The sequence below is a fragment of the Parasteatoda tepidariorum genome, chromosome 11 (genome assembly GCF_982258835.1).
Source record: "Parasteatoda tepidariorum strain Cologne lab strain chromosome 11, Ptep-v5.0, whole genome shotgun sequence".
Classification (NCBI taxonomy): domain Eukaryota; kingdom Metazoa; phylum Arthropoda; class Arachnida; order Araneae; family Theridiidae; genus Parasteatoda; species Parasteatoda tepidariorum.
In genome coordinates this window covers 87,031,831-87,058,836 of record NC_141765.1, presented here as the reverse complement: position 1 = coordinate 87,058,836, position 27,006 = coordinate 87,031,831, and the positions used below count along the sequence as shown (strand labels likewise).

The window sequence follows — 27,006 nt, the reverse complement described above, 5'->3', positions numbered from 1 at the left end:
GGCGTAGAAATAAATCGGAAGTATTAACCCGGAAGTTTTACAACAAATGTAAACTACTAGCGCCATCTTTGCTTAAATTTATACGGTTGTCTATCCATACTTACATTAAAATTTATCGAAATTCATCGATTACGAAATCGCTTGATCAGCATGTGTTTTGGTTTTGTGAGCAGCGCGAAACTGAGTTTTATAGTAAATAAATCATAATGGGCAATTAAGTTAGATTATTTTTAGATCATTTCATTCATTAAAGTGATTAAGAATCTGAATTTTCATTGTTTCAGTTTAACTAATAAACTGTAGCAGCGTGTTTCATTCGCTGAATAAAAGTATTTTATCCTTGAATTTTTAGATGTAAGTTTTTTTTAAGGGAGTGGCTACAATTTGTTTCTCTGTATTTAAAATATTTTTTACATATTTGATCACACTGTTTATTAGCTTATTTTATATTATAATTTTTAATTTAGTTTTTTAAATATGCTGCTTGAAAATGTATTTATTATTGTCATGATGTACACTATTTGTAAACAGCAGTCTGCTGTTTTGTAATCAGAAGTTTGTCTAAGATTTTATAATAGACTTTTTTTAATTAATTTTTTTTGTTGAAAGTATTGCGGTTAAAGGATAATGTTTTGTATAACGTGTTTGTTTGAAGTTTAAATGTTTGTGGAAAAAAGATTAACAGGTTTGTTTACTTTGAAGAAGATAAATATGCAGATAGCATGTTATTTATAATTTTGTAATTTTTCATGTTATAATTGTTGCGATTGCTACTGAAAAATTTTGAGTTTAAACGGGACAATTATATATCCGTTCTGTGATCTGTTACTCCAGCTAAAATGTTGAAAATGCTAATGAATTTTAAATTTATTAATTCATGAAAATGTAGAGTTACGAGTTTTATTCATCAAATTTGTCCCCCTCTGTGTTGTTTCTTCTTATTTTCTCATGGGCCACTGCCTGGAAGTTGTCAAGACTTGTCAGTTATTTTGGCATATATCACTCTGGAAATATTCCAAGTTTTTTAAATTGTAATGTTCAACACATAATCTGAACAGGCAATTTATCATAACAGGAAGATTTCTGTGTCATGATCTGTTCAAAATGATCACTAAATCTTGGCAACTTCCGGGCGATGGCCCAGTAAGAAAAAAACAAATCTATCACAGAATGGGACCAACTCGAAGGATGCTTAACTAACTTGTAGCAATCACCAGGTAAAACTCTACATGTTCCAATAAGCAAATTTGCAAGTTTAAAGCCTATCTGGCGCTTTGTAATTGTAGTTGACGAGACAGATCACAATATGAAAGTATTCTCATTATAATTACCAATAATAAATAGCTTTCACTCAAAATAAAGATTAGTGAGTTTTATGTCACAGAGCTAGTGTGCAGTGTTTATTCTAGACCTTAAAAAGGGCAGACTGCTAAAAGCTAAAAAGGGCACTATTTCTCCATAAAAAAGGGCATAGTTTGCAAATATTTGCATAACTCACTCATAACTCACTGCACTCATAAGACACTCAAATTATACAAAGTTTTTAATTTCTTCATTAAAAAAAGTCTTTTTTAAAAATAAGATTAAAATTAAAACGAATTTCTCAGTTTAATTTGCGCATTTTACAAATTAGTTTTAAAAATAAAGTAATTCTCGAATTTTGAAAATGTTGCAAGTCGTTATGATAACTTATTAAACATATTGGAATTTTTAAAACAATGTAAAAATGATAAGTAATAGTAATAACTGCCGGAAAAGCGATCGAAAATCAATGTGGACTTACGATGGAATTGTCACAAGTCAAACGTGTGAAAAAGTGATTACTAAAATATGAAGTTCGTTAGCCATGACATCGTATTAATTAAATTGGAATGGAACAAAACAACAAAGAAATAGTCAAAAAACGACCAACAGCTGCCAAAAACACGATTCTTAAATTATGTGGAATTACGGTAGAATCGATCCCAATTGAGTATGTTAAAAAGTGATTCCTTAAAGCTTAAAACTGCTTGTCGTAGTAACATTGTATTAAAATTATCAGAATTAAGAAAGAAGTAGGAATTACCATAAGCGATGCTAATTATGGAATAGTCGCAAAACGGACACCTTAAAGAGTGATAACACAAATTCAAAATATAAACATTGTATTAAATTATATGAAATAGATACAAAAGCCATATAAAAAATGAGGCCAATAAAATTATAAATAACTGCTAAAAGAACTATTAGGTTTTCTTGCTGATTCATTATCTAGTATGGTAGAATGGACACGGTCATTCCAAACGACCCAATATTATCTAATATTGGGAATTTATAATGGAATCAGAGGCGGATTAAGCGTACGTGGGGCCCTAGACCATTCAAATTTGTGGGGCCCTTAGATTACATTTTTTTCTCGTACTTTTTTATTTATTCAAGTATAAAAGTATTTATATATCTTTTCATTTAAGAAAGCATATGTAAATTATAAATAAATAATAAATTAAATTTTACTTTATTTTATTAAATTAGAACTAAAAAATAATCATAACATTCTGAAAAATCATTGTTTTTCTTAATTTTTTAAAATTTATTTTCAAAAAAATCCATCATAAGGGGGCCCCTAATCATTGGGGGCTCCAGGCCATGTGGTTTAGTCTAGCCTAATGGGTAATCTGGCCCTGAATGGAATCGCCAGGAATCGAACGTCGTAATAGTATTGTGTTAAAAGTATCAAAGTTTGAAAAATCCCGTGATAGAGGCTATAAAACGATAAGTAACTGCCAAAAAATGGTGTGGAATTGTGTTTGAATCGTCATGAATCAAGCGCATCAAATAGTAATAGCTCAAATTCAAATGAGCATCGTATTAAACATATCATTATTTGAAAACCATGTAAAAAGCAGAGAAAATGATTAATAACTTTTGTAAAAGCGATCTTCAAACCAAGGTTGGCAAGTTTCTGCCGAGGTGGTTAAAACCTCTCGTAGAAACCGGTTAAAACTGGCATGGCAGAAACCTTTTCCTGCCACATTTATGGCAGAAATTCGGAAAATGGCATAAAAGTAAGTACTGAGATTGACATACAATATATAATTCATAGAAAAAAACAATTAAATGTTAAACAAAATACAATTTATTTACAAAATTATCACCATTCAAAATCAAATATTACATTGTTTACACTCTGCAGTAATCTATAAAAGAAGACAAGTTTTGATGCAGTTTCTAAACCTAAACAATTTCTCAATTTGCTATACACAAACGAGAAATTTGAGAAGATTCTCTCAAGTTCAGCCGAACTAGCAGGCATTGCCATCAAGGAACAAGCAAGATTTGTGAAACTTTCATCTGTTGCTTATTTTTTAAAACTGGACCACCATGTAGCAGTCTAACCAATTATATTGCCTCTTAGATACAGCAAAGATTAAAACTGTTACTGTTATAATAAATGGATTGTTGTCATGCAAATTATATCTTGAAAAGAAAAAAACTATTTGAAAATAGCTCTATTCAGTTATGTTAAGAGTTAAATGATAATAATTACTGAATTTCAGAGTTTAATGTAATAAACTAAAATATAGTATTTATATTTATTATTACATAACTTTACTCTGTATTTCATATAAATATTTGATATACAGCACTCTTTATATTTAACATAAGCAAAATAATATATATTTACAAACAATGAATTAAAAAGTTTGTTACAGTTACATGGAGTTACATTTTTCAATTTACTTTAACAAAATGTCATTAAGCAATTACTAGAACTAGTATAGATGTTTTTTTAGTTTTTGCTGGTTTTTACCGGTTATAACCAGTTTCTGCCACTGGCATGGCAAAAGCCAGTTTCTGCCAGCAAAAAGCCAACCCTGCTTCAAACATCATGAAATTGCGATTGAATCGAACGTATCAAGTAGTGATAACGCAAATTTGAACTTCGCACGTCGTTACAACATCATATTAAAAATGTCAAATTTGAAAATCCATGAGAAAAAGCTGCAAAAAAATTAACCGAATCGTGTCGTTTAATCGATTTGAATCATACTAAAATTAATGAATTTGAAAAACCATGTGAAGAGGGTCGATTAAATGATTTATAACTGATGTAAAACTTATCTTAAAACGACAGGAAATTGTGATGGAAACAGGAACATCAAGAATTGAACACATCGAATGTTGACTCAAATTTGAATTTCAAATGTCATGATAACATCGTATTAGACATATCGGAATTTAAAAAACTATGTAAACGGGCTGAAAAAATGATAAATAATTTATGAAAAAAATCGTCATCAAACATAGTGATATTACTATAGAATTGGACGTATCAAATAGAGATTACCCTAATTGTAATTTTGAAAGACGTAATAGTATCGTATTAAGAATATCGAATTTGAAAAACTATGTGAAAAGGGCCGGAAAAGTGATAAATAGCTTCTGAAAAAATTATAATCAAAGGACGTGAAATTACGATGGCATCGTCACGAATCGAGCACTTCTAAAACGTGGTAACTGAAGTTCAAGATACGCAAGTCGTAATAACCTATTAAATATGTTAAAATTTGAAAAACCTTTGGGAAATGGTTGAGAAAAATGATTAATTACGATCGAAACGTTTATTTCTGCCAAAAGAAAAAATCGATCAGAAAACCACATGGATTTACCAAAACCCCGACGCTAATAGGCTGTTTCCACCCCTTTAATCTATAATGAGTATCTGAATACCCCGCGCTCACGCGCTTATTTAAAAGACAAACAGGGCACCCTGCAAACCCAGTCTAGAATAAATTCTGATTGTAGGGCACTCTGACTAACTTCTTCTTTTGACTTGTAAGCATTTGCATGACTGCTGCTCACGCGCATTCTTCACACATGTAGTTTAAACTCACACATAATTCAAATTCACGCATTTTTCAAATTAATAGTTTTGCATTAGATTTGAACCAAAACTCTGCACTTCATCCCATTTTTTTAAGCTTTCTTCTATGAAAATTATTGGTACAGTTCCTTGTTATTCGTGTTTTTCTGACTTATGTTAGTTTTTGTATTATAATATGTCAATATTGTATTTAACTCTTTACACCAATATATATATATTTTTTTTTTGTAGATGGTATAATTGTGAGAGTCAAGTACTGCTATCTTTTGAAACTATTATCCCCAGTTTTAAGCATTATCAAGGCATCTAAACATGGCTAACTTAAAAAGACATTTTAATTTTACAAAATCTTCAATAAATCAAGAGCGAGATATGACATTTCCCATTTCATCTTCTGGCAAATCATCTTATCGAGATTTTGACAAAAATAATTTAATGAATGATATAAGAAATTGTCTAGATGTTTGTTGTTGTTACATTCAGGTATGTAAGTTATTCTCATTTTAAAATTTGTATCTATTAAATATTTTATATCTATGAAGTCTCTTATAGAAATTGAGCTTTACTTAGAATTTATTCTATCAAAAAATCGTTACTGATGACTGTAATCAATTTATACTGAAACCTTATAGAATCATTATTAAGGCCTTCACTAAGCTTTCATCATCTTTCCAAATGCAATAAAATCGTGAATTTGGCAAACAAAATTGTGTGTCGGCAAAAGTATTGGGAAATGATTTTTTTCTACTGAAAAGAAAGATATATGCCCCCCCCCCTCCCGATCCTAAAATTCGAAAAAGGGAGAAGGAAAAAATAAATCTAGGGAACTTTTCTGATTAAATCTGCAATTTTTTAAAATGCAATTACAGTAGTTTCCGTTAGATATGCCGCATAGATTTAGGGATAGTAAGATGCATTTTATCATGCATTTGTTTTTGCAGAAAATGCGTTTTCTAGTGATAACATAATGTGTCTTCAGGTTGTAATTAAAATTGAAGAATATAATTAAAACATTTTATCTCTTTCTTCTTCCCTTTGAACAAGTGGATGTGTTTTTTTAAATTATAATAAAGTTTCTAAATTAAAATAACCTTTATTCAGTTATTGTTTAAAATATTAACTATGAGATTCAGGGTTGGCTTTTTGCCAGGGAAAAATCAATTTTTACCAGGACTTGAGGTTTGACTTCTTAACAGAATTGGTTTATTCTTTAAAATTTGCAAATCTTTAAACACTTGTGATTGTTCAGACTGGCTTGTGTATTGAAATTTTTTTGCATTTTAAAGCTTTACAATGTATTTAATTATTGCTATCATATAACTTCTAGCTGTTTAATTTGTGGGGGGATGGTAGTTATCGGCTGTGTCAACCGTCATCTATGAAAAGATACCCCAACGTAGAGTCGAGTTAACATGTCTTATAAACTAGTGAATTGTAGTTGTAATTTAGTAGTGGTAGATACGCTACAGTACTCCCCCATCAGAACTATATCTGTGATAGAATTCGATGAATGGATACCACTAGTTGAAGCATTGCTGTTTTTGTGCAAAGACGGGAGAGCTGCATCAAGATCACCGTATTTTTTTAGTGCTGAATGTGAGAGGTTTATTAACTTCACGGTTGTAGTCGCTCTCGTGTTGCCCCCAGCAGTCGACTGTATATGTTGTACGTTGTGTGTGATTGAAACTGAGCAGCAACAGCGGTAGGAGGTGGATGATGTCGCAGTCACAAGTAGCAAGTCAACTGTTCAATGTGGACCATCCATCGAAGTAGGCGTTTCCAGATCGAAGTGGGCGTTAATGTCAAGGTAGGCGTGTTCATATCGAAGTGGGCGTTACTGCTAAGGTAAGCGTGTTCACATAACAACCGGGTCACCAACATAGAGTCGAGTTAACATGTCTTATATACTAGTGAATTGTAGTTGTAATTTTGTAGTGGTAGATATGCTACAAATTTTTTTATTGTTATTTAATTAGACTTTGAACTCACTCTGTGGAGCTGGCTCGTCTTTAGCAAGAAACTTGTTTCATACTGTGCGTGAAGTACCTGTCTATTATAATGTATCTCTCCAGTTTCTATCTGTATGGGAAGAAATAAGCAAAGCTACTGCTGGTGCTAGTGCTGCTGTAAAAACTGAAACGCTTATGATGCTGCAGGAGATTTTAAATGACTTAGAAATGGGGACAAGTGAGGCTAACATTGAAAATACTATTGCTGAAAGTTTTCAAGTAGGTTTTATTCATGATTATTTTGTTAAATTGGTGTTTAAGGTACTCAGAGACAAATAAGGATGTTAGAGTATACCTGGAATTATTACGGAAATTTACCTTCAACTCAAGGAATTTGTGGTATCAGATGAACTGATTTAATTATTCTATTTCTACAATTCAGAATTTGTTACCCCACTTCTAAACGACATTATATTGTCTTTTATCATTCATAAGTTAGACTTCTGACATTTTTTAATAATAATTATTTAAATTGACGAAAAGTATACCACTTTTAGAGCAAATAATTTTTCAATTTCTGATTTTTTTTTTTTGTTATAAATTTTAAGTATTTGTTATCTTTTTGTTTCAAAAATTTTCCCTCCAATTTTTTCAAGTCTCAAGGGTGTAGAGTTTTTATAAACTTTCATAAAACTCTTATTAAATCGTGCAAAAAAAAAAGGAAAAAAAAAAACGTGTAATTTCTGAGCTTTAGGTACTCGTTGCCAGTGCATTTTAAAAACATAAATTTTTTCTTATCAGATATTTAGTAAAAAAGTGAGCATCTATTTTGGCATGCATTTCCTAGGACTTTTTAAATACTGCAAGAGAATTAAAGAATGCTCGATTGCCTTGCTGATCAATATATAGACAGTATTGTATGGCATGCTTTTAAGTTAAATCATGCTGATAAAGCTAATTCATAGTTTTGCCAGGAAAAGCATATCCTATCTAAAAAGTTCTCATTAAAGTAACAAATGTAAAAGAAAATATCAACTTTTTTATGAAGAAATAATTCATAATTGACCTTTTTGTTATAAAAACACATATGACTTTCAAGATACTTCAATAAAACATTTAAAGAATTTAATATGAAATACTTTTTTACCTTTTCTCTCTGCTAAATATGCTAAAGAAATGCTTTAGTCTTTAAAGCACACTTTCCTCAAACAAATAAGAATGTCTAATTATCGATTATCTCTTATAAAACGAAATAAAATATAAATTCACAATTTTTCTAACTATGTGTAGATCTATGTATGCACTCCAGTCTATGGTCTTTTTTTTTTCATGTTGAACTTAAGTATTGTATATCATTTAAAGTCATCCTGGCTGTCTTATGCACTAGATCATAAATAAAATAAAATTTTCAGATTTTTCCCTAATGACTGAAAAAGCAGTTTCCTTGGAAAGTAATTTGATGTTTGCATGTGGGGACTCAATTGTTTATGAATTGTGTTTACAACTTTTCTGATTTTAAATTTAATTTAGGTAATTGGTACTTGCCTCTCTTCATTTATTGAACTTCAAGCACAATTCTCCTTAACTACTTGGAAATCTTTGTCTAAACTGTCCAAAAACTTTACTAGTGATTCAGTGAGACATGGTCTGCAATGGAAATCACTGGAAAGGAATCCTTCAAAAATCTCAGTCAATACAGATTTGAATGCAACTATCAAAAAACATTTTTCTCATATATTCAAAGTTGGGAATTTGAAAACAAATGAGCCTACTGAGCATCAGCAATATCATTCCTCTCCTATATCTGCAGCTACAAATATGTCAGTATATTCGCCATTTGGAACGCCAGCTGTTACGGACAGTTCATCGTCAAACTCTGTTTGGCCAACTCCGACTTCAATTTGGACTTCGTCAGACACTAAAACTGTTAATTATTCCAGATCAAATGGATCTCCTGAACAAGGTAAGATACCTTTTCCCTTTATATTAAAAATCGGAAAGCATATTTTTATGATAATTTTTTTTTTAAGTAAGAAATTTTCCCCTCCTACTCATGTTGTTAATATGTTATCTATATTTTATTATCATTAAATAATGGTTTTCATTTCTGGTTGTATTATTTATTAGACCTTACTTATTAACTTCAACCTGTATCTATAGCTATATAAATGCATATATATATATATGCATATATATATATATATATATATATATATATATATATATATATATATATATATATATATATATATATATATATATATATATATATAAATAGGTGCTAAAAACTGGAAAATATGTTTACACTTAATGTGACACCTAGTCATTGTAGAACAAATTATATTTGAAGCAAGTGATTTGCGATTGAGGATTCTGGCCTATGTTTTTGGAGGAGTTATTCCCAGGACCAGTATTTCTCTTATTATGATCTCATTTTGTAAATAATGTTCAGTGAGCTTATTATTTATTTAAATGTGAAAAAGTCTATTGATTGATTTTAAATTCAAAATTTTATTCTATTATGATTGTAATGAATAATTATAGTCTTTTTTTTCTTAATTTTAATGTATTCAGAAAAGCTGAAAGCAAACAGAGCTAGAAATATATAATCATTCCTTTATCTCTTATGTCAATAACACAGATATTATCTTCCTTTTTATTATTTGAATCAAAAACTTTTAATTAATGATATTGTCATGATTACAGAGTAAGATACACTTAATTCTGTATTACAGTAGAGAACCATTTATCCGGTATCCAAATAACCGGGAAACCAGAAAACCGGGAAAAATTTTGCTCGGTTTTCCCACCATTTTAAACTAGAGCGATTATGATAAAAAGCGGAAATTGAACTCATCCTTGAAGTTGAGTAGAGGAAAATGTAGGGGAGGGGAGGATTTTTCCCCCCATTTACTCAGAGAAACGTCATTTCCTCCGTGACCTTGAAGGCAGGTAAGGGAGAAATGTTTTATTTTCTCCTTTAGGCCATCAATCAAGCTCAAGGGTGTGGCATGCTGATTTCGTTTTCCGCTTGATTTACGAGGGAGGTGGGCACTGATACGCATTGCATGCTTATCAGTGAACAGAAGATGAAAGAGAAAAATATACAGTAGGGAACCGATTATCTGGAACGATCGGGACCATCGCTATTCCGGATAGCTGATTTTTCCGATTTTCTGAATCGCTACAAAAAGCCGTTTTTTTATTGCTAAAAAAATTTTACATTTTTATTGCTATTAACTAAAAAAAAAAAATATTTGGAAATAATCTTTAAAAAACAAAGTAATACACTAATGATTATTTGCAAAATGATGGTAAGGTAAACATCTTTCAAAAAAGAAAGAAAAATCCTAAAATCTTATGAGGAAAAAAAAAATTTTTTTTAAAAAATGTCAGGAAAATTTAGCGAATTTCGTTCCGGTTTTTTGGTTTTACGGTTTACTGATTTCTGGATATTGGGTTCTGTACCATATTTATCTATTTGACATCGATTAATAAAAATAAAATCTTTTTCTTCTGAATAAGTTCTCATTCTTTGGAAGTGCGGTATCATTTGCAAGTTTTTATTGATGTGGAATCACATCTGCAGTAATTAAAAATCGTGTTTTTATCAACAAGAAAAAAATAAAAGGGGAACTGTTTATTAATTTAAACATAGGATTATTTTATGAAGCAGATTGCAGTTTTGTTTTTCTGATTCCACTACGTTTGATTTTTTTTTCTTTTCACAAAAAATTTCGCACTCAATAAATTCTTTTTATTCAGAAATTTTATCATTAGGTTTTTTTTTAAAATTCCGTTGATCTTGCCTTGTTCCGGGTTTTAATATTTATGCTAGTGCCTTTTTTAACTATCGTTATTGGTGCGATAATTTTCAAGTGTTTTTATTTAGATTAATAAGTTTTCCTTTTATTTTATCGTTTCCCCCGTATAATTAGGTAGGAAATATATTGAGTTATTTAACCATTGGTTTGTTTATATTAGTTAATTTATGAATTGTAATTATTTTTAAAATATAAATACGAGAATTTTGCATTTTTTAAGCTCTTTTTCTTGTCTAAACTTGCAATTTTTTTTATTCTTTTAAATGTTATTTTTCTATCATTTTTTTTTCTTTTTAAAGTTAGGAGTACCTTTCTTTTTTCTCTTACTTTATGCATTACACTTTTTCCTTGTAATTCTGGTTCGATAAAACATCAATTAACGACACTTTTTGGTCGATCCAGAAAACCGGGAAATTCAGACATCCGGGATAGTGATGGTCCCGAGCATCCCGGATAATTGGTTCTCTACTGTATTTATAAAAGTTATATAATTTAGAAAATTAAAAATAAATCTAACGACATATTTGATCCTCAGTGTATAAATTGTTTTCATAATGTAAAATTAACCAGAACTGATATGAAATTTTATCTTTCTAGCATTCTATCTATTTAAATAAAATAAAAAATAATCATTTATAAAGATAATTATTAAACAAACGAAGTTTAAACAGAATTTTTGAGCATTCAAAATCTCAGTTTAGGATATTTATATTATAGTAATAGATGAAAAGAACTTCTCATAGTTAACAGGGCACAATACAGGTGGATTTTACTTCTGTTTAGCTATGCTTTCACAAAAATCATCCAATCAGAATCTTCACCTTCCCGAAAAGAATTTAAAAATTACATCTGCAATTTTTTAATAATTGCTTTGCATTTTGCAGAAAAATAATTTGCCACACATACATATTTTGTAGGTCTCATGAACACGTGCAAGTTTATTGACGCAACCCAACCTTTTCTTATTGGCAATTTGAAAATCACATATCACAATTTATATTCATGCATTTTTCATTGTGATTCATATTCATGCTATCTAAAAGTCACACATAACCTTCCATTTCACAAGATTTAAAAATCACATCACGATTAGCATTCACACATTTTAAAAATCATACATTATAATACTTCCTGCTATCTTAATATCACACATCTTGATTTGTATTCACATGCTCTAAAAAATCCTCACATTAGCAATTTTATAATGTGAGAAAAACAAAAAATACACGACTTTCTTGTGTTCTCATGCTCTAGTGAAAACACTTATTTAAAAGTTTTAGACTAGTTTCAGTTACTTAAAACACAGCAATAGAGTCTTTTAATTATACAGGGCGCATAGCATTTTTAAAAAGTACTTAAATGTGCTTATTTTTGATTTGCGTTTTTTAAAAGCCCGTAAAGGTGCTTTTTTTTATTGGGTGATTTTGAAAAGTGCTTAATTTTTCCTTTACCCTGTTGATTTTCGCCACATATTATGCATAAAGACACTGTTCATATTGTTCTATTCTACGTTTTTGCAATTAATTTGACCCCAATCTATTTCGCCGTACCGTCGGTCCTCAGGGTAAAAGAACACCATTCGTTTTCTGATTTCAAATTTCATGATTTTGACAATTCTCAAAAACTCTGCCAAAAGTTTTTTTTTTTTTTTTGACACGACAGTTAAATCTGGATAAAACCGTCATTTGTCAAAAACTTGCCAATCCTGCTAAATTATATTTTTTATAAGTGCTTAAAAATATTTTTGAGTGCTTGAAAAGGTGCTTATTTTTTGTTGAAAAATTTGGCTATGCACCCTGTTATAGGTTTCTATGTCTTTTAAAATATTCAAAGACCCTGTGCAAGAGTTCTATATTATACTGCCCCAACTGTAAACTGATTTTCATATCAATAAATGTTAGAATTTCTGGTTTGTTAATGATACTTATTGACATTAATAATATTAGCAAATACGCATTTAATATTGGTGACAACCTGAAAACACTACTTTGCATTTTTTTCAATGGTGCATCTTTTAATTTATTTATAGTATTTTATTGGATGAGCTACGTAGAACTCTGAACTCAAAATTCAAATTGGCAGCTCCATTCAGCCATTGAGGAGTAATATCTAAATAGTACTGAGCTTTTGTATTCATAATATTATAGATCTCTTATTAAAAATCTGAAGGCTGCATTGAAGGTAACTGATTCCACTTAGATCTATATCTAATTATGGTATATTCTCTTAGAAAGTTAGGAATTTTATTTAAATATTTTTTTATTTTCAATGATGAGGTTTACGTAAAAATCTAAGCAAGGAATAGTAACAAGCATAAAAAATGTAATTAGAAGAAAGACCAAATTTATTGCCCCAAAAACTCTAGCTTACCAGTATCTCGCTATCTCAAAGTCTCATTCTCACCGTGCTATCGATGCGTTTTAATGCATTTATCTGACATTTACTTCCGATTTGCAATCGATGACACACAAAAAAATTTATCACTTAGTTTTTATTATGAATTTTTTTACTTTAAGTGATGTCTTAAGATTAAAAACTGATTGGTATTAGCAAATGTCTGTGGTGGCAAGTAGTTCTGCTTTCTTCTTCTTAAGTTCATAACATATTTAATTTATTACAGATTTTTTAAGTGAAATTTAATTTCAGATCCACTAAATGGTTCCCCGAACAATATTGATTTAGATGAAGTCATAAACCTTTTATCTTGTGTTCCTGCTCAACAAACTGGAACTAAAGCGAATAGTCAAAATTATTTATCAATGTGTTCAAACAGTGAACAAATGTATCATCTTCTACCAAAAGTTTCAGTGCCTCCCATCTCTCGTCGATTGAACTCTCATAGATCATGGACTAAAGAGCCAAGAGATCTATTTGGTAATGATTCATGGATTTGGAGGATTGATAACATGAATTGTTCTGGACTTCCTAGAAATGAAGATATATTAAAGCTTTGTAATGAAGCCAACAAAGACATTCAGACTCATTGGGAAAATAAAGAACTACAAAAGTACTAGTTTTACATTTATTTTGATTTTATTATTATTTGATTTTTCTGCTTCTACTTATGCTACAACTAATTATTTCTTTTAATATTTATAAATTTCATACAAATACTGATAGACTATCATTAAATTAATGCTTGTGTCCTCATTTTGAAACGTAATAAGTTTACTTCAGATTTATTGCTATCTTTCATCATTGCAGTAAAATTGCAAATAATGTGCTATTTTAAAATTTTTATAGTATTTATTTTACATTTCTTGAACTGTTTTAGTACATTATGTACCAAATCAGATTCTTCACTAAACCAGATAAGTGCATCCTTATGCATTAAACCATATTAGTGCAAAATGTAGTAATGCCAACCTGTATGGATGTTGAGTAGTCACATCAGAAAACATTGTGTATTTTCATTATACAGTTAAACCTTAAAAACATGCGGTGCTTGGTGGTTTTAAAGTTTCAGATTTAAATTAATTCCAGATTTAAGATACATTATTTAAACCAATAGAAACGTCAAAGTTACTGAACCAGAATTATTTTTTAAAAAAATGTGTTTGATTCCATGATAAATAAAATATATATAGTTTTTTGTACGTATTTTCGGCAGCAATTCTAGAGATTTTAAAATGTTGATATTCCAATGACAAAATTACCACAGGGGAATTTTGAGTTTTGCTATTGAGTAATTTTTTTATGCTCTCTGTTTATGATGATTAAGTCAAATATTCATGTAGTCTTGATATTCAGTTTTTCAACTGTTATTACAATGCAATTCTTTACGATTTTTAGAATATTGATATTTTCGTGAAATATTAATAAAATTTTCAAATTCTGAATCATGCATTTAAGTAATCACGTTTTGACACATTTGATTTCCTAATTAAATTTGCAGGATTTTATTTTAATATTTTTTTGTTCTATCTAAGCATTTCAACTTAGTTCTTAAAATCTTGATATTTTTTATTAGAGCACATTATAATGACACATGAATTTCAAATCGTGTATTTGAGTAATTACTTTAAAATGGTACTTTTTTGCACTCAGTTTGAGATGATTTGAACTTAAATTCATGTGGATTGATTTTTCAGCAGTCACTGTTCCAGAATTCCTCATGGTTTTTAAAATCTATTTTATACAATAATATTAAGACAGGAATGAAATCACTGAAATGAGAATTAAATGAATCTTTCTAATTTGAAATTGATTTAGTTAATTTTTTTCTGGTTACAAGTAGAAAAAAGTTGTACAGAATTAAGAGTTTAATAGATTTTAGTCTGTCATATTTTTGAGGTTATACTCTACTATGAAAAACATCCTTATTTTCTACAAAAAATTTTAAATTTGGCTAAATTTCCAAACAGAGCATCTACTATAGCTATATGATCTATTTAAAATATTCATATCTTCCTTAAGTGTTCTGCCTGCTATTTTCTTCATGAGTCATTTGTATTTGACAAAAGAAAATGGGAAGAAATTTAGGAGAGGGAGTTAGCATCTTATCTATTAAACAGATATGCTGATGTCTGAAGCAAGCTCTGGCAACTATTATAGAATGCTCATACATCAAATTTCGTCATGTATTCTCTGAGTGCACTTTTTGTGTAGCAACTGGGAGAATAGTGTTTTGATGCCACATGATAGTGTGTTTTTTACCAGCAATGTGATTGTGAACAAGCTACTACTTTATAATTATTAATTTTTACTTAATATTTAATTTCGTTTGTAACAAGCTTTTTTTTTTAATACTATATAAGTACTTAAACTTTAAGCTAAAAGTAAAATTATTGATCATAGGATATCCTAAGAAACCATTGTTGACAACAAAAGTGACTCCTGCATTGAAAAAGATAAATATAATATTTGTAAACTTTTTAAGGCATATTCATTGAATTTCCATGCCTTATCAAATCTAATTTATCAGATGATAGAGCATATTGCAACTTAATGCTCGAAAAATGTTTTTGTGTTAAATGTGGGTTGCAAAGACTATGAGAAAATTCATAAGATAATGAACATTCAGGTTGAATACACCAAAGCTGCCAATGAAACAAACTCTTAAATTGCTGTAAAGTAAATGTTTGCCAGGCTCTAAAAATGCAGCAAAGAGAGCAGTGGGCATAGAAAACCACTCTCATAGATTAAATATGCCTAAAAGCACAATTTCTGAGCTTGCTCTAGCCTGTAAAAACAGACAATTTTTTAATAGTACTTATTAGAGCAATGTTTGTGATGATAAATAGTTGTATCCTACTAATATTTTGGTGAAACAAACAGCAAAGTTAAGTAGATTTATTGTTGCATAGTGACTGATAATGATGGGACATTAACTCTTCAAGCTAATCAGTGAGGATCTTGAGGAAAAAGGTTTGAGCTGGTGAGAATGCTTTGGTTTAGTGAAGACATAGCTTAGGGATGTTGCATTTATTAAAAAACTTCTATAATGAGATGTGGTCCATGCCTGAAAAATCCATCTTCATCTTCTGTGTTTAATATTCATATGCTTCTCATTGACAATTATTGCATCCTAGATTTGAGTTCCAAATGAAAATGTAATTTTAGAAAAGAACAAGCAACATGTGAAGATATAAAACCACATCAAATTTTGAATTATTCTTGAACTAGATGACTTACTTTATTAACCTGTATTAATTTTGTGTTATAGTTAAGTATTCCTGTAATAGCCTTTTCTAGTGATGAATCCAACAATTCTTCAAATATTAAGCTTTTTTTTTTTTTAATCTGTTAGATCAAGCGTCGGAAAATTTAAAGGAAAAAATTACTCTTTTATTTCTTTTAAGTGATCCAGCTATTTTCAAAACTCAAAAATCTTCAATTTCATCAAGAAAAGCCATTTACGCATAAAATGAGAAGAAATTAAATACAGTTCTTTATAGATTTGTTATACCATCTCCAATATCTTGCATTAATAGATATTTGAGCTGCTCTTATAAAAATTTCACAAAGGAGCATATCTGTAAGATAATAACATTGTGATATGTGCCAAAACAGATATTTTTGTAAGATTGTAAAAGAAAAAATTAAGAAATTTTATGCAGATGTCCGAAATTTTTATTCTGAAACATGTTCATATTTGAAGATAAATGGGGAAGAACAGTTTTTGCCCATTTGTCACAAAAATAAGGATCGCATTGTCATCTATTTTATTTTGAGGATTACTAAGTTTTAACTAATCAACAACATGCAAAATCAATTAGCTATAACATGGTGAAGATGTGCTGTTCTAGAGAAAATGGTTCTTGTCGAACTCACAGAAGTGTCAGCATTTATCTCACCTGAAAATTTTATTGCATCTTGTAATGAACGTTATCTAGTTTTTACCCCCAAAACTTGTCCACTTCCAATAAGAGTACTCAAGGTGAGTTGAGACTATTCCAAGCTAACCATCAAAATGGCTTTTTATGGCAACTGTATACCTACTATATTCACCACCTAAGTTTGGGGGAAAAGATAAGCTGTTTCATCTATTAAGCCTTCATAGGGGCTTAAAGGAGTAAATAATAATGTTAATAAGAACAGGTAACACAGAAGGAAATGGTCCAAAAAAGAAAACTTTTGACACTAGTATCTCTATAAATGCTGCTAAACATCAAAATTTACAATTCCTGAGAAACTTTTCGGTAAAATCTGAGTCTTAAAAATTTTGTGAAAACCATCATATTTCCAGTGTGCTCAGGAGAAAAGAGATAAGGAAGAGACGAGGGTTAAATCAAGTTAGGAAATATAATGATTGGGGAGGAGATTTAAGAAGAAAATTGTTGTCCTGCCTAATTTAAATTTTTTTTCTTTCAACATCAGAAATTTTACATTTTGTTTTTAAATTTTTAGTGGAGGTAAATAAATGTTTCTGGCATTTCTGAATAGGTTATGTTATCTTTTCTTCTGTGCCAAATGATTGAAAATACTCTATTTTTGTTTGCTAAAGTGCTCAAGAGGTTTTCGAAATGGAATTTCCTTATCATCAAGATGATAATCTTGAAACAATCAATATCGAATTTTTCAAGATATATTGATTGATTCTCATAAGTAAAACTATTAAAAAAAAGTCAATGAAACTTTAAAAAGAAAATATGAATGTAAAGTAAAAGGATTGTTTTCTGCTTCAATTATTGTTAATTGCAAATTTATATGTTATTGTTGGTTTAACATAACATTAACATATTTATATATTAATTTAATGTTTTAAATATATTAGAACTATAAAAGTTAAGTGCATTGTGATTTTTGACTTCAAAATTGTGCTGTGCCACTAAACCCTACATTCAATCAATCAATTTGACATCAAAAACCCAACCTTCATATAAACATAAATATTACAAGCTTGTAATTCCAGCTTGTTTTCATTTGAAAGTTTATATTTTTGAATATTTAGAAAAATTATTTAGACTTTTCACCAATCCTGCTGTAGACATATCTATCTTGTTGTCTTTATTCATACTCATGAACTATAAAAAATTTAAATTGTTTTGTGTGAAAATGTCATATTTAATTTGTGGCAATCCTAGTTCAGTAAAAAATACATTTTGTTAATTGTTTAAAAAAAATTATGCTTCTGGTTAGATCTTCAAAAACTATTGAATCCATTATGTCCGAAATTGGAGAGGAGAAATGAAAGTTCTTAAATCATATACAACTTTTAAAACTGAGTTCGTCCAAATTTGATATAGCTCAAAACTTAACTTTCTGTTAAGAAACTGATGTGATTTAACTTAAGTTTTAACTGTTTGTTTTTCTTATATTTATTTATTTATTTTCGCGCAATTTTAGTTTGAATAGGGTAAAAAAAACTGCAAAAAAAAAATTCTTTTTTCATCATGTTTATGAGGAATGGTATCTCATGGTTAGGGCTGCTAGTTTGTCGCGGGAAAAAAGACCCCAAATTCGCGGAAAAATCACGGGAAATTTTGAAAATTACACAAATTCTAAACATAAAAAAATTTATTATATATAAATGATGCAAAAGACAAAAATTGTGCGAATAATAAAAAAAGCTTAAAAATACACAACAAAAGTATTTCTTTGAATTTCAAGCAATATTAATATTTTTATTTAAATGAACAGAATTTTGGTACCAAGTATTGTACATTGTCAGATTATTCTCATTTATCCTTCGTCTTTCATCACTTAATACATTTGTATACTTAGAAAACGATCTTTCTGCGTCGAAGATGTTTTTAGGCACCGACAAACTTCGAACTGCCACTTTTGCCAATTTAGGAGCTTTCGGTCTTTGATTTCCAAAACACGATCAATTTTCCTTCACCAACGCGCAATTCCTTGACCGTTGCTTTGTAAGAAGTAATTGCTGTGAAAACTCAAACATTCTATATTCAAACTACTAGATACAAGTCCCCCCCCTTCATCTAGAAACTGATCCATATTTAAAAAATCACAAGAAGTCGTCTGGGAAAAATTAACTGGATATGTAGAAAGGCAGTAGAAATTTCATTGCCCAGTGCAATAGCATGTATCACAATTTTTCTGTCTAAGATTTGACTTATAACATTTTCCTTCTTTTGCGATTCTAATTTCTTTTGTACTCTTACTGACTTCAGGAAGGAACCCTCCTGGGTTGTGGCCTTCCTACACTTTGGTGTAGAAAGGCCACCTTAGTTGACGAGATTGTGATTATCTCTTATCTCTGAACTATTTTCATGTCATTTTGCTATTGATTCACTCCCCTAAATATCTAATCAATTTTACATGTTCAATTTAAGGTTCAGGAAAATAGAAAATTCTGTTTAATAAAAATAATAAATTAAAAAAAAAACATTTTAAGCAATTTTCGCGCAAGTCAAGACATATTGAGAAATTCGCGGATTTTAGGAAAAAAGATGACAATTTTGCGGAAATTCGCGCCGCGACAAACCTGCAGCCCTACTCATGGTAACTTAAATGTCTGACTTTTATATTATCTAAAAACCTAAATTAGTAAACTTTTTTTTTATTTTTGTGTCTCAATAATAATTTTATTATTATCACAATCTTTTTATTATTCTCAATAATTATTTTATTGTTTGCTTTTAAAATTTAAGATTTTAAATGCTGCAAATTGTAACATTTTCTAAATTAAGTTTATATTTTAAAATTTATATATTAAAATTTATGCATTAAACGAAATCATTATATAAAAATTTTTTATAATCCTATGACTAACTATCGTGTATAAAATGCAGATAGTTGTAAAGGTAATGTGAAATACTAAAACAGCAAAATATTTTTTTAGAATTCACACTTTATACTACAATCTCTTCATTATTTTAAACTGTAGATGATAGTTTTCTTCATTTGCTGTACCTGTAAACTCTCAAAGCCATTGAATACAATTCCATATAGAACATAAATGTATTTTTAGTGCCTAAATGCATTTGTCTAGTATATCATATTTTGGTATACTAGACTGTTATCACATTATATATACTAGACTGTTATCACATTAACAGTCTAGTATATCATATTTTGATTTTGATCCATCAAATTGTTTGTTCATCTTCATCTATTTATAACACTTGTTGGTATTGTATTTCTGAAAAATATTTCATTTTTAAGTTTATTTATGTAGATGGAATAGTTCAATTTGTGAGACTGGAAGTTCAAGTGATGATGGATCTTCTGTTAATGGTCCAGATACTGATTTCCATCCTGGAATTGGAGGATCCTTTGGAAAGCATCTGTTACTTTCTTTATCAAATAGGTAAGACAGCTCAATCTCCAATTTGTTGTTATGCTGTGCATAATTTCAGTAAGCATGTAAAGTTATAATTTATTGTAGCCTTTTTTCTTCTTCTTTTTTTCCTTGCTTTTTTAAAAAAATTTTAGACATTATTTTTCCCTTTTAGTTAAAATGTAACTTATTTTACTATATTTTTTCTGTTTAAAAAATTAATTTGGGTGTATTATTAATTTTGATCAGATATAGTTTGCATCATGTATTTATTTATTGCTATTATTTTTTTTTTTAATAAAACTGACGCTTAGTCACTTTCTGAATCTGTATGATAAAACTATTTTAATACAGTAGAGAACCATTTATCCGGTATCCAGATAACCGGGAAACCAGAAAACCGGGAAGAATTTCGCTTGGTTTTCTCGCTATTTTAAAAAAAAAGCAGAAATTTGACTCATCCTTAAAGTTGAGTCAAGGGAAGGGGGGGGGGATTCTTCTCCTCACTTGCCCAGAGGAACTTCAATTCTTCCCCTGACCTTGAAGATCATTAGATCTAGAGGGGGCAGGGAAGGGACAAATGTTTTATTTTCTCCTGTGTTTATTTTCTTTTTCTGATAAGCTGCCATCAATCAAACTTAAAGGAGTGGCAAGCTGATTTCGTTTTCTCTTTGATTTACGAGGGGGTGGGGAAAATGTATTGTACAGGCATAGCAATGAATGTTTGAGTTAAGGAACTTGAAACATCTGGCGTGAAATGTGAGATTTATTTTAAATCATCCACTTCAGTTTCTCAGTTTTGTTATTTATTATGGTGAATTGTTTTATTATTTCAGATAATGCATTATTTAATCACCAGTTATATTCATCTATTTGACATCAATTAACAAAACAATATTTTTTTGTTGAATAAATTCTGATTTCTTAGAAATGCGATATCATTAGCAAGTTTTTCTTGATGTGTAATCACATCTGCTTTCGTTAAAAATAGTATTTTAATAAAAAAATAAAATAAAAGGAGAAGATTGTTTATTAATTTAAGCATATAATCATTTGTTAATAAAAGCAGGCAATTATTTTATAAAAAAGATAGTTTTCTTTTTTTTTTTTTTTTTTTTTTTGATTCTGTTTTTCTGATTCCTTTTTTTTTTTTTTTTTTTTTTTTTTTTTTTTTTTTTTTTTTTTTTTTCCCTTTTAGGGTAAATTTCGTACTCAATAAATTAATTCTTTTTGTTCATAAATTTTATCATTAATTTTTTTTTTTTAATTCCGTTTATTCAAGGGTTGTTTTTATTTAGATTAATAAGTTTTCTTTTCACCCCCCCCCCCCCAGTATAATTAGGTGCGAAATATATCTTGCATTTTTTAATTATTGATTTTGTTTTATATTAGTTAATTTGGGGATTTTAATTATTATCAAAAAATAAATATGCAAATTATGTATTTTTTAAACTTGTTTTTCTGTCTAAATTTGCAAATGTTTTTATCCTTTTAAATGTTATTTTTCTACCATTTTTTTTAATTTAGAAGATCTTTTCGTTTTTTCCCTATTTTTAAATATGTTTAACTTTTTCCTTGCAATTTGGGTTTGATAAAACATCAATTAACGGCACTTTTGGCGGATCCAGAAAACCGGGAAATTCAGACATCCGGGATAGCGATGGTCCCGAGCATCCCGGTTAATTGGTTCTCTACTGTAGTTCCATGTGTGGTTAGTGGTATTTATTATAGTGCAAGATACCATTATGTTAAATACTTATTTGTAAATTGTTATTAGTTGGAACCTCAAAGGCATATTTAACCTATGGATCATTCTCCAAAGTAGCATTTAGATAATTTACTGAAACGAAGCAAAACCGGTAAATTTCATTTGCAAAAAGTTGTTTACTAAAGACTGTAATTGTCACTTCTGTTATTTTGCATTGCATCAATGGATATGGAAGAATCCGTACCAGAGTTATTAGTTAGTTTTTAAAAATTTGAGAAGTTAATGCAATAAGTATAATAACATTTTGATTATACAATTATGTGTAATAGTATTTTATTATTGGTTTTAGATGCTTGATGAGAATGTCAGCTTTTATTGTTATGTAGTGTGTCCATAATTAATGACTCACATTTTTAATATATATATATATTTATGTATATGTATATATATATTTATGTATATGTATATATATATTTATGTATATATATATATTTATGTATATATATATATTTATGTATATATATATATTAGGGATGTAGCAAATAGTAATTTGGTCAAATACCGAATATTCGGCCAAAAAAATCAACCAAATATCAACAAGAAAAATTATAAATCATTAATAAATAGTTTTTGTAAAGAAATAAGTTGAGTCATTGCTCAAAAACAATCAAAACTTAGCTGCATTATTGGTATGGGATAAACAAGAAAAAAACAAACAAACAAAACTTTAATGGAAATGTTTAAGATACCAAAAAAATTTGATATTAAGATACATGGAAATATTTGAGGGGAAAAAATGACCAACAGCAATTAAAAAAAGACAAAAAACTAAAGTTGTAAAGTTGAAAAAAAAAAAAAAAATTAATATACTCTTAATTCTTAAAACATAACTTCAACGCTAGAAATAATTTTTTTCAGAAAAAAATTATCCATGAATCATTAAAAGAGATAATATATCTATCAGAAACACATTTAAAAATGCAGCGCTATCATAAAAATACCTATTAAAAATAAAGATTATATACAAAAGAAAAAATTATCTTAATTTTTGAAAGAAAATTTTAAAACTAAACAGTTCTATTTTCAAATGTATTTTCAATGAAAAAGTGATGATTAAAGAGTAATATAAACCCTCTTATTTGCTGCATCATAATAAAAACATCTATAAAATCATAAGTTTTTTAACAAAGAAAAAGCTAGATAAAAACCAAAACAAAAAACCTTCTTTATTTATTCGAAGATATAGCACAAAAAATCTTAATTTAACTTTTTCACATTGACGTGTTTTTAGAAAAAGTGACCATAAAAGAAAAATCTTCATTAGAAACACTCTTTAAAAAATGCTGTCGTTATAACCCTGATGAAAAAGAGAAGTCAATAAAAAGAATCAAAAAAGAATAAAATTAAGAAATTGATCATAATTCTGATATATAACATTAATGTTGAGAACCACAGTTATCCTGATACTAGCTAGTTATCTAACTTACTGTACAAGAAAAAAGTAGCAATAAAAGAAAAAGTCCATTAGAAATGCACCGTTAACATGCTTCGCTTTAGTTACAACAGAAAAACAAGCAAAAATGGAAAAAAAAGTTTTCAATTTTAAAGCTTAGAGTGTTTAAAAAACGGTGAAATTAACTTCCCTGGATATAATTAAACGAAAAAATCATCACAAAACAAAACTCATGCTTCAGTATAAAGTAATCTAGTTTCAATTCTACAAGTTCTACTTTTCCATGTGTCTTGCAGAACATAAATAAAGAAGTTTTAGAACTTGGTAAGTATGCTGCACAAAAACTATTATTGATAATGCATAGTAAAAAAATATGATTTTATATTATTCTTTATTAAATTTATTAAAATTTCCCCCAAAAAATTCTTTGTCGAAAATAAATTTTTCAAATAATAATTGGCTGAATACTCAGCCAATCGAATATTCGGCAAAAGGGCCGAATACCCAATAGTGGCCAAGTATTTGTTACATCCCTAATATACATCTATACACACAAACATATATAAAATCTTTTTTTTTTTTACTCCTATAGAAAACAAAGCAGTGGTGAAAGCATGCCTGGTGGTTTGGAAAACATATCTGAGTCTAAAGAAGAATGCTTATGGGTAATACGTAAAATTTTAAATCAATTAAATTTATGAAAGTTTAAACTCAAAACAATTATTTTGAGTGATTGTTATTTAAGTTTTAAAAAAATTCATTCTTGATAATTATTTTTTTTCAATAATTTATTATTTTTTTAGTAAAGTATATTATCAAAAATATGTCGCAAATATATTTTTTTAATTGTCAAATAATTCAATAATTTCCCTTTTACTTTGCAATCTTTAAACAATTCAGCCTGAAATCCTTAAATCACGAAAATAATTCAGGAAAAATGAAAATTCCTTTCTAAAAACCTGAAAAAGAACTATCTGTAAAAATTGAAGTTGTAATACTATTTCCTTTTTATCGATGTTTTATTTTTGTAGATGTTATAATTTTTATTAAAAAATTCCTGATCAAAATTCTTAATTTTTAATCCAATATTGAAACGTTATAAAAATTTATAATTTATTTGCTATATAGATTGAATATTTTTTTTAGATGCAATTATATTTCCATTGAGGATTTTGGTTTATTTCTTAAACTAATGGTGTTAGTATTAAATTTTTTTCAAAGTTTGCTGGGGGTTAATAATAAACAGTCTTGTGTTTGAAATTCATTAAAATGTTGGGAACTATTTTAGTCAAGGAGTTTGATTTGTGTGTGTATTAATATGTGAGTATGACATTGAACTTTATAATGTAATATATAGTATACAGGTAAGATAATGATTTTGTATTGATATTGATATGTATGACTTATAATTCTTCGTGCTTTTAAAATTTTACTGGCTTTTTTTATCCTGATAATTTTCATGTTTTATTAATTGATGCCTGGTATAGATGTGTGCATTATTTTTAGAATTGTTTCTCTAAATAATCAGGAATTTTTTTTTTCCTGCAGATTACATATAAACCTCCCTTTTCCTTATTCTATAAGTAACAGATCTAAGTGAATAAATCTTGTTCATTAAAATCTACACATTAGATGTTACAAATAGCATATTTAAACGAAAAGTCAAATTAAGATTAATCATTATCTAAATTTATTAGAGGAAAAGGAAAATAAAAATTATCAAACACTAGTTCACATGTTAAATGAATACCAAGAAACTGAAACAGTAAGGTATTACTTATTAAAAAAAAAAAAAAATTCATTGGCTTCAAAAATCTACAGATAAAAATAAAAGAATGTATGTTTGCATATTTTTGAAGCCTCAGAACTTTTTTTTTTATTAAGTATTTCTCTTTTGTTCCATTTTGATACTTTAAGGCAGAAAAGATATGCCTGAACAAAAAGTAACTGATGAGCAACCCTTTATGCTTTGTCTACCAAATGAATTGATGCAAATGCAAAATTAATAATATCTACAAAATAAACTGCTTAGATTACTTTAATTAATAACTCTCTAATTTGCCCTCTTCTCTTAAATTTGTCCACTTTTTTTTATTTATACTTTTAACATTTTAAAAACATTTACTATTTTTAAGTTTTTTTTAGCAATATTTCACCACTTTTCATAATTTTATTTCTCTTATTTTTATCTTTACGGTCTACAAATTATGTATAAAAAATTATGAATTTTTTATTCATATTAATAATTGTTTTATTAAACAAAATTTATAAAATAGATTTGACAGTTAATTTTCCTTGCTTAAATTTTTATTGAATAAATCTGAATAGAAATAGGTACTGTGAAAATTTCAAAATATAACATTTAAAAATAAGTGTTTAAAAAATAAAAATACTTCTTTTGTATTAATTATTTATGTTACAAATCATAGCTATTTTAGAAAGCTTTTAGTATTCAAAATTAGTACTGATTGGCTGTTTTTGATTTTAGTTAAATCAATGCTATTTCACATAACTTTAAAGTTATTTAAAATTGCAATTTTTTTTCCCCTGGCAAAAATATTGTCTCAAATTTGTGTCATATTTATTAAAATGTTATGTATGTAATATAAAATATGTGTTACAGAATCTTTACTTATGGTCTACTTTATCAAAACAAAAGTGAAGCAAATTAAAAGAACAATTAAATTTTAAATAAATAAAAATGTAGAAAATGAAATGACACAATTGTAAAAGGATTTTAAAGCTTTATTTGAATGCTAAGATATAGTAAACTAAAATATTGAAAATTTTTAAAATAAGTGATTTTTATTTTAATTCTTGAGAACTAAAATATACCATACCTAAATAATTAGTCCTGAGTATCACCTCTGCAACATGTTTTTTAGTTTGCACGCAATTTAAAACGTTTTGTAAATACTTTATAAATTATCAGAAAGGCTTAAAACAACAAAATTGAAATAAAATACTATAAATTTTTAATGTTGTGGAAAAAATCTGGTCAATAACAGTTTTGCCCTTATTTAAAATCTTGAAGTGACAATACTTTATTTTTACTGTGACATCTCTAAAGATTTTTTCCTAACCAATTGGAATAAAAGTGGTGTCTGCATTTCACCCATTTAATTTTTCTAACTATTTGTTTTATATCCTGAAAGTGCAGTAAGACTTTCTCTTTTGGGAAAACATTTAAAAGGTTCTTATTTCTGTAATTTTTGTATTTTATATTCAACTAAATTATATTGTTTGTAACTAATTTAATATTTTGAAATAATAAATTTTAGGGTTAAGGATTTAACATTTTCTAAATTTAGTTTCTTTTCATTTTAGGCAACTCATTCAAAGATAAGTACATGGCCCTTAAAACAGTCTGCATTTAGAAATTCTGATGGCGAGTGTCAAGAAAGAGCTGAATATTTACAATATCCAAATCATTATTTTACTTCTTCATAAATATATAAATTCATATACTCATAAATTTTATATTTGTATCCATTTGTACAGAAATAAATGTTTATTTAAGCTA

The 27,006-nt window shown here is 28.2% G+C and overlaps 1 protein-coding gene across 3 annotated transcripts; it reads left to right on the top strand.

The window, feature by feature from the left end:
- The first annotated feature begins 70 nt into the window (after positions 1-70).
- LOC107450387 (uncharacterized) lies at positions 71-27,006 on the top strand. 3 transcript variants are annotated; one of them, XM_016066167.4, is made up of 8 exons: positions 71-354; positions 5,096-5,347; positions 6,841-7,092; positions 8,344-8,776; positions 13,284-13,644; positions 20,221-20,352; positions 24,076-24,148; positions 26,811-27,006. In XM_016066167.4, the coding sequence occupies exons 2-8, from the start codon at positions 5,177-5,179 to the stop codon at positions 26,931-26,933; spliced, it is 1,545 nt and encodes a 514-aa protein (XP_015921653.1). In that variant the 5' UTR covers positions 71-354; positions 5,096-5,176; the 3' UTR covers positions 26,934-27,006. The 3 variants fall into 3 exon arrangements, with proteins under 3 accessions (XP_015921653.1, XP_042896579.1, XP_015921662.1); XM_016066176.4 differs by lacking the exon at positions 71-354 and adding an exon at positions 388-685; XM_043040645.3 differs by lacking the exon at positions 6,841-7,092 and having other exon boundaries at positions 125-354.

What these genes read in the sequence shown, in the direction of transcription:
- LOC107450387 (XM_016066167.4), top strand. Translation starts at nt 5,177, where the DNA reads ATGGCTAACTTAAAAAGACATTTTAATTTTACAAAATCTTCAATAAAT. An exon ending in AAATGGATCTCCTGAACAAG is followed by an intron (nt 8,777 to 13,283) that starts GTAAGATACCTT and finishes ATTTAATTTCAG; the next exon opens with ATCCACTAAATGGTTCCCCG. An exon ending in GAAAATAAAGAACTACAAAA is followed by an intron (nt 13,645 to 20,220) that starts GTACTAGTTTTA and finishes TTATTTATGTAG; the next exon opens with ATGGAATAGTTCAATTTGTG.